Source organism: Oryzias melastigma, linkage group LG4 (genome assembly GCF_002922805.2).
Source record: "Oryzias melastigma strain HK-1 linkage group LG4, ASM292280v2, whole genome shotgun sequence".
Classification (NCBI taxonomy): domain Eukaryota; kingdom Metazoa; phylum Chordata; class Actinopteri; order Beloniformes; family Adrianichthyidae; genus Oryzias; species Oryzias melastigma.
In genome coordinates, this window is record NC_050515.1 from 25,121,542 (window position 1) to 25,130,467 (window position 8,926).

At 37.8% G+C, this 8,926-nt stretch overlaps 1 protein-coding gene across 1 annotated transcript; it reads left to right on the plus strand.

Annotated features, from left to right (window-relative positions):
• The first annotated feature begins 2 nt into the window (after positions 1 to 2).
• On the plus strand, positions 3 to 4,950 carry prdx6 (peroxiredoxin 6). The gene is made up of 5 exons (XM_024278755.2): positions 3 to 161; positions 949 to 1,105; positions 1,526 to 1,669; positions 1,977 to 2,123; positions 4,611 to 4,950. Exons 1-5 carry the CDS (start codon positions 70 to 72, stop codon positions 4,734 to 4,736), a joined length of 666 nt encoding a protein of 221 aa, XP_024134523.1. The 5' UTR covers positions 3 to 69; the 3' UTR covers positions 4,737 to 4,950.
• Positions 4,951 to 8,926: the final 3,976 nt, after the last annotated feature.

Genomic DNA, 8,926 nt, shown 5'->3' on the forward strand with positions numbered 1-8,926 from the left:
CGTTCATTCATATTTGACACTTCATGCCAGAATCTCCTGCCGTGTTTGGACTCCAGAACATAGCTGACCATGCCGGGAATTCTGCTGGGAGACGTCTTTCCGAATTTCGAGGCGGACACAACCGCCGGGCGGATCAAGTTTCACGAATTCCTGGGAAACTCGTGAGTGCGCACATACGCTCCTCTCGGTGCCAGTATGTCGTCTGTAGCTTTTGTTTGGAGTAACGGTGAAACATGTGGTTAAAACATCAGTAATTGAAATGCGGATATTATATTTTACGTAATTTTAAATAATTCTAAGCTAAGTGGACCTGTATATGACTGTTCCCAAAGATAATTCCGCGAGTAACTTTTTTTTTTTAATCCTCCAAAGGAAAAGTTACACAAGCATGACTTCATAATTTAGTGGGAGTGGTTTTATAACTGGACTTTCAGAAAACCACTACAATAAACTCAGAGTACCATCTGCTGCATTTATGCAACATTCGAGTTTGTCCAGGGAGACGTGCGTTTTTCTGTTTGGATGAACCCGAACCACCTTTAGCCGCTGCTGCTGCTGGCATCCTCTGTAGTCCAAGCCTGTTTGGACCGGTCTGTTATGAAACAGCAGAACAGCCAGTCACTGGTCCCACGTGCTCCTATTCAAACAAGAGATGCAAAGCATGCTTTTACTCTTTCAATTGTAAAAAGATGTGATATAAAAAGCTGTTTCCTCTTCAATAGCCATCATGTGACTAGTCATGCTGTGATCCCATGATGATTCTATCTCGTAAGGATTCTGGTTTCTCCATCTGTTAAGACAATAGACTTTTTTTTCTTCAGAAATACAGATGTTTTTTTTTTTTTTTTTTTCCCCCAGAGAAGCCAGCTGGACACGATCACAGCTGTTGCTTTAGCCTGGGAAATGCTTTGGAAATACTTGTCATTCAATAAGTGTGTTCATCTGCAGATGGGGGATCCTGTTCTCCCACCCGAGGGACTTCACTCCCGTCTGCACCACCGAGCTGGCCTGCGCGGCCAAGATCGAACAGGAGTTCAAGAAACGAGGCGTCAAGATGATCGCCTTGTCCATTGACAGTGTGGAGGACCACAAAAATTGGAGCAAGGTTGGAGAAGCACCTGAGCTGTGGTTAATCTCTTCCAATACGTGCACTCTGCTTTTAGGAAGGAGGAAACATTCACTTTAACATGAAATCTGGAACGGCTTTCATCAGTCCGTGCACTGAAAGTCTAATTATCATCCATTTCAGCTCATAAATCAGTTAGTCAGGGTCTCTCTGTGTAAACCCCATCCGTGTTTCATATCAAAGCTCATTTATTTTGACAATAACATCACTCTGTTTGTGTATTTAGGAGCTACATTCATTAAAAAGCTGTAATTATTTGTAAAGTAAAACCATTTTAGCTTAAATATGTTCTGTTAAGTTACAGGTAATATTCCGACCTTTGACCTTAAAGACATTTCAGACGCCATCTTTTAAGAGTCAACAAAAAAAAAGCTATGGTTCTTTCTTGGTTCTGCACAGGATGTGATGGCGTTCAACGACAATGCAGGGAGCCCGCTGCCTTTCCCCATCATTGCTGATGACAACAGAGAGCTGTCGGTCCAGCTGGGCATGCTGGACCCCGATGAGAAGGACAAGGACGGCTTACCCCTCACCGCTCGCTGCGTAAGAGGGCCGGACTTTCGTCAATGCATTCATTTGAGGCATAAAGTCTCACTTGCAGATTTTACTCCTAAATTATCAGAAAAAAATGTTTTTTTGAGGCTGAACTTCAAGATAAAAACAAAAGAATAAACAATGTCCTTGTTTGAAACTAGAATATTATTTGATCATAAAGTAAATCATCATAAAAGTTTGTAGTCATTAACTCCCAGACTAAACAGAAACATTTAATGTATATTCTTAAATTTAGAGGGCTTCTCTGTGCTTCATCATAGATCTTGCTAAATGTTTCATCTATTTCCTGTCTTAGGTCTTTGTGATTGGTCCAGACAAGAAGTTGAAGCTGTCCATCCTGTACCCCGCCACCACGGGGAGGAACTTTGATGAGATCCTCCGAGCCATCGACTCCCTGCAGCTGACCGCTCAGAAGAAAGTCGCCACGCCCGTTGACTGGAAGGTACACACTTGAACCTTGGACTTGTGTTTATGACGAGCCTGTTTTTAGGAGAACCATAGCGGTCGTAAAGCTATTTTTGATCCAGTTCACACAAGTTTGGTATTTGATTAATGGACATGAGCTCTGTGTATGATGAAACTAACTTTTATTCTGAGATTTAGAGTCAGAAGCTCCATCACTGAACATTGGAACTGTAATTTTTGGGTAGTATCAATAATGAAGAAAAGACCAAGCAGATTTTGAAAAATAAAAAATCCTCCCTATTGCTTTTGAAGAGGAATCTGGTTACTGTAGAATATTTAGCTGTCTTTAACTAGATCTTCATAACATTCAACACACAGCAGTCATATCATGTCCTATGGGGTAAGGAATCTAAGAAATAAAGACAAAGTTGTGCACAACTTTTGCATAAAAATATGAATACGACATTTAGTTTTGTGTTTGACATATCTGTTTTGAAATCTTTGTTTTGAGTATGAAATGTGTCCTGTTAACTCACTGTCGAAAATGCGTCACAGGCATATACCTTGAGTCCAGAAACATCAGTTGTTCAAATTGCACATGCATGTTGTAGTTTATCTATCAAACTAAAATAAAATAGAACTTTTTAGAATGTTTTTGATCGCATTTTGATAAACTCTGTTTAAAATTAAGAAAAATCAAGTCATAATGCAGCGATCTCCAACCACATTTTGTGGTTGTCAGGTGACAGCAGCTGATCATGTAAGAAATGCACCAGGAGATAGTGTCAGACCCAGAAGTATTAGAAAACAGCCCAAGGAGAAGCAGACGATCCACTCATTAGGTCTACAAATGAATAAATAAAAAATAATGTCCATGTCTGTCGAAATTGGTTGATTCATAAAAGGATAAAGAAACAAAAACTGCTAAGCTAACTCAGAGGTAAAGTATGTTAACTGGTAGCTGACTGATGCAGCAGTAAAAAAAAAATAAAAAATAGTAATGAAAAAGAAGATACCAAGGGTCAGAATACCCAATTTTCTTTTTTTCTGATATTTCTTTTTAACTATTGCTACTGTCAGCTGCCAGTTAGCTTACTTTAGCTCCAAGCTAACTTAGTTGTTTTTGTTATTTGCTGATGTCAACATTATCTTTATAATTTTACATCTTTCTCTTAACTCACTATTTTCACTTTCGGGGTCACAGGGCTGCTGGAGCCTGTCCTAGCTACTGTTGAGTTAAAGTTAAAGATTGTTCATACGCTCAGTTATCGTCACCTGACAACAAAAAATGTGGCAGGACATCGCTGGTAATATCTTTTTTTTATTATTTATTCAGCAGAGCTACGGTGTTGAGACAATTTCCCTGCCAGGGGATCAATAACATTCTAAAAAGTTTAATTCTATGGTAGTTTAATGAATGAGCCATAAAATGCATACTGATTCAGTTGAATCAACGTTCCGGGACTCGATGTAAATGCCTGTGACCCCATGACATATTTTTGACAGTTTGTTACCAGGAGGAATTTCATACTCAAAACAATACAAAAAGTATTTAAACAAGACAAGTTAAATGTAAAACTAAATGTTGTATTCATATAGTATTTTTCTATTAAAACAACTTTGTCTTTATGAATGTGTTTCTAATTTACAGTTCTCTCAACCTATACGTGTCAGCTACATGAAATGAACACGATAAAATCAGAGAAAGGCAGTGAGTCAACAGGAAGCTGAACTGATGAAAATGTATGTTGGACAGATTGTTAACATAAAATACCTGGAAGTGATTGACATAAAGCATAGGTTTTCTTATTTTCTAATTTTCTTATTTAGAGAATCGTGTTGACAAAAGTTTAAATTCCCTTTGAGAACACAACAGTGCTTCATGCCATGCATTCTTCTAAATTGTAAATTAATAATGAGAAAGTGTGTTTTATTGACCCCTCAGTGTCACATGATCACGTGACCAGAGCACCTTTTTAACTCTGTCAGATGTTTTTATTCCTTTGTTGCTTAATGTTTTCTTTCTTTATAAGGTCAGCATCATTTTAATGTATTCTGAGCAAGGGAAGGTCAAAATGAAATGGGTATTTACCCATTTTTCAGTTCCGTGAATGTAGGGTTTCAGAAAATTAGTCATCCTTCTCATTTAATCTGCCTGCTAGTGAATTTGCAGTGTTGGCAGAGCAATTGAGTGACTAATAAACCACAATAGAGAAGTGTTTGACTTTCCCTGATTCAGTTAATACAACTTTGTGTTGTGCCACAAACCCATCAAAGAATGCAGCACATCTCTGAGGGTACAAAAGGACTACAAGCGCAGCACTTACAAATAAAAGTGTATTTATTTATTTTTTTTATTTTTTTTAAGGGAACTTGTTTTAGAGTCCAAAAGTACCAGCATAGAAATGCCAAAAACTTTATGGGAGCACTCTAAATCTCATAGTTTTAAACCAAGTCTTCATCCATATTGCACTCATGCTTCTGTTAATCACACAATAAAGGTTCTTGTTTCTGTGTCTTTCAGCCTGGCGAGAAGGTCATGGTCATTCCCTCACTCTCTGACGCTGAAGCTGCTTCCCTCTTCCCTAACGGCGTGACGACCAAAGATCTTCCGTCTGGAAAGAAATACCTGCGTTACACTCAGCCCTGAACACCTGCGGCTCTGCTGAGGCTTCAAATGTCCGACAGGCTGAGAAAAATTCAACCAGTCTCACTCTGTGATTTGAAGTTTCATTTTGGTATTTAGCACACCGTCGCTGTGAAGTGCCTTGTTTACCTAAAATAAAAACACTTTTCACAGACGCATTTTACTCTACGTTTAATGTTTTTACCTCTTACGAGCTACTAAAACATGAACACACCAACCTGCGTCAGATTCATCCTTGAATCCTTGTTTTCTCATCATTCCTGTCCAACCTCCTGCAGATCACCTGGATCAGGTGTGTTGCTAATATAAAGATGGCAGAGGAGTGGGACAGGTGCCTCTGATATCTGAAGCTGGGCGTCACTCCCTCTAAGGTTTGATAATTAGTTTGTTTGCTATAACTAGCCACTAGATGTCCTCCTACAACCCTAAATAAAAAAAAAAAATCATCATTCCTCTTTGGCTGCAATACCGTCTATGTTCAATAGATGGCAGTGCATGCATAGAGGTGAAAGCAGCAGTGAAGTGTTCCTGTAAAGATGAATTATTAATCTCTGCAGTAAAAAAAAAAGTTTAAACCAAATGATTCCAAGCTGGTTGATGTCTAGACAACATCAATATATTGAAGTCAAGTGCAACACAGAGGCTACCATATTCCCAATGAGTTTAGGTAAATGGTTGATTCAAATTCTGCAATACAAATACATAAAGATTATAACTGTAGTTTGTTATAGAATAAAAATTACTTATGATTTAACTTATTTTTAATTAATCTAACCAGAAAAGCATTAATATTATTATTTAAAAAAATAAAATAAAAGTATAATCAGAGTTTTTTAGGTTTTAGATGTTCAACCTTTATTTATTTTTTTGCTTTCCCTCCAGCTGAATATGGTTTAAGATTCCTAAATATACAAAACTCATGCATAGTTTCTCTTGTACAAGAAAAAAATGAAATTAAGGAGCAGAATCTTATTTTTTGTGTCAGATCATGATGATTAATAGTAAAACCATCATTTATTTGAAAATGTTTAGAAAGTGTCAGTAAGATCTATAGAGCAATATCTTATTTTGATTTTTTCAACATTTTTTACTCTTTACATTAAATCTTCTAGTTTGTGTCTTAGTTTTTTTAAGAGTCAATGAATTAGACATACACACTACAATCTAAAAGAAAAATGCAATTATTTTATAAGTAGTACTGAAGTGGGGCAAAAATGGCATTGATTCTGTAAGTTGTCCCACTTAATAGAGGTCTGAAATGGTCGTCGGACACACTTCAACTCTGAATTAATGAGAAATAAAGTATCATAAAGTATTTATTTGTATAATAGTGCAAAAAATAAGTATTTGGTCAGTTCACTTCAATACTGTGTAATGTAACCGAGGTTGTCAATGACAGGTCAAACGTTTCCTGTGGGTTTTCACCAGGTTTCCACTCACTGTACTACTGCTATTTTGGTCCATTCCACCATGCAGATCTCCTCAAGAGTTCTAATGTTTGGGGGTTGCTGCTGGGCAGCATGGACTTTCAACTTTTACCTTAGATTTTTTTATTGCAGATGTAGCAGACTCAAATATACAAAAAATTGCAGGATTAAATCCATACAGGTGTATTGTTCCCCCCCACCCCCCCAGATAAGATCCATGTGGAGGAAAATGTCAGTGATCTTGTACTGCATTTCTTTCATTTTCTAAAAATTGCTTTCTTATTGTAGATTTTTTTAATTCCAGTCTTGTTCAGGTCTACATTCTTGTATCTGGTGTCATCCGACAGCTCTTTGGTCTTGGTCATGGTGGAGAGGTATAGTCTGACAGTTTTAAGAGTGTGAACGTGTGTCTTTTATATAAATAACTAGTTTAAACACGTGACTTTAACAAAGTAATACATGGAGGATAGAAGAACTTCTTAAAGAAGAAGTAACATGTTGGTAAGAGAATCATTATAAAACCATTTTTTTCAAACTTCAAACAATGTGTTTGCCTGGATTCTTCACATTCTGTTTCTCACAGTTAAAGTGTATCTATAGAGAACATTACAGATCATCTCTTATCTTTTTAAGTGAGACAACTTGCTGAATCAGTGACTGACAAATCTTTTTTTTTTTTTTTTTTGCCCTACAATAAATTAACTTGTTAGTTGGCAGAAATACAGGATTCTGTCCTAACTGTAACAATAAAACATAATGTTTTCTTTAACTCTTGACAAGTTACCAAAACCAAAGTGTCTGTTTCTCGGATACATTCTTAAACTGTCAAAACTAGGGATCATATTAACGGCTTCTTATCTTAAGATGAGCAGTGATCCCACATGCACACAATCCGCCCCGCTCCCTTTCACTGGGGCTGAGGAATGCTGAGGTCAAATACAAAAGATGGGATTCCCCTTACATGAGGAGGGAGGCAAGGAGGCAGCAGGGTCTGATTTTAAACATGCACTTCTGCGGTTGTTAAATAAAAGTATAAAGGCATTCCTTTTCTTTCTGGAGAAAGAAATTAGTCTTTAGATGTAATTGATATGCTAGTCCATGTATTCATCAGGTCAAGCTCTCTAGCTGGTCTCTATTTTTCCCTTTATCCCCTTTGGTGGTGTTTTTCCCCAGGAGTCATCCAAAACAACATCCACCCGACGCTCTGCTCTGCTCAAATGCATTTTTCAAATTCCACACTACAATAGTTTGTGCCAAAGCAGGAGATGTGCTTTGGGTGTCAGATGCTGGCCTAATTGCCCCCCCAATAGCCCTGTTCACATGTCAGCTTTCACTTGTGAGCTATAGAGCCAGCTCACTCCCCTCGCCCCAACAACTCGTGAACATAAACCCAACCTCATCCCGGCAAAACACTACACCAGCCACTGTCTGTAGACACACTCTGCAAATACAGGCCTGTGTGTGACAGCACACTGATGACCATTTCCAATGATTTTTGATTTTCACTGATGTCTGTGGCAGACATGAAATTCTGTCCACCTTCATCCACATTTGTCAGGGTAACACATCAATGTAAGGCTGGGGTCATCTGGACCCCATAAGATACTACAAGGGTTAAAGAAAGTTGGATTTCATTTCAGACTCCAGTTCTTCAAAATAAGGTACGTTCATTAAAATTTATCTGGATGAGAGCAGACCTCACAGGCAGGCTGGTATTGTCATTTTTTGGTTAATGGCAATCCGCAAATCAGGGGTCAACCGCTCTACGTCTGGACCACGGCCATGCATGAATATCAAAGTTCATGCATAAAGTCGATTTATTTGGTGAACAGCAAAAGACAAACAGAATTTTGATTAATCCAAACATGCAAACACTTAATCAAAAACGTCTGTTTTGCAGGATGAACCTTTGTTTTCAAGGTGAATTTGACATTTTTGGAACATAGTGAAATCTAACCATTGACATGAATAGAAATGGACAAAACAAGGCTGTTACCTTGGGTTCCAACAAAATTAAGTCAATTCAGTCACCACTTTTTCGTGGATATCACCCAATTTTGCCATTTTGGGACCAAATGACGTTAGCTAGCAGTGATTGGTCCGAGAATCTGTCAATCAAATGCTTCGGCCAGTGGGCACTACATGCGCTTATTGAGGCATCTGATTGGCTAGTTTATAACTTGAATAACTTGTGATGAAGAAAATATATCAGGGAAAAAAATTAGGTCTATCAAGAACTTGTAAAAAGAGACACCAGAGCAAGAATGGTTATTCTGACAAACAGAATAACTGAGTAATAGCTGTTTGTTTTTCAATGGAAGTCTATGGGATCTTGGCTCTCTGGGGCCAGCGGGTACTTCCTATTTGGAACATGAAGGGGGAGGGGTTAATCAATCCATTTTTTTAGATGTACTGTCTATGAATGCAACACGTCTGATGGTGGATGATGTTCAAGAAGGTTCGATGTGAAATGTTGACGCGGTGAAAATTGCTTTAGGCTTTTTCCTTCACAGCTCTATTCCGATATAGGAAAGACTTGGTGTCATAAACTGCAATTATTTTTGAATCCTCTGAGATCAATTATCAAACAATTGGCACTTTTGTTATTTAAAGGGGTTGTTTGAACGCGTGATGCAGAGGCCAGTGTGAATGTACATTGCACATTGATTTACAAAGAATTTAGACTTGTTGACGTCAAATTTATTTTAGATCATAAATTTGTGCCAGCGACTTTTTTGTTGTGATTCATACACCTTTGAGTTCAAA

Coding starts and splice junctions, on each gene's coding strand:
- prdx6 (XM_024278755.2), top strand. CDS start 70: ATGCCGGGAATTCTGCTGGGAGACGTCTTTCCGAATTTCGAGGCGGAC. Junction 1,106..1,525: donor ACCACAAAAATTGGAGCAAG/GTTGGAGAAGCA, acceptor GGTTCTGCACAG/GATGTGATGGCGTTCAACGA. Junction 1,670..1,976: donor TACCCCTCACCGCTCGCTGC/GTAAGAGGGCCG, acceptor TTCCTGTCTTAG/GTCTTTGTGATTGGTCCAGA.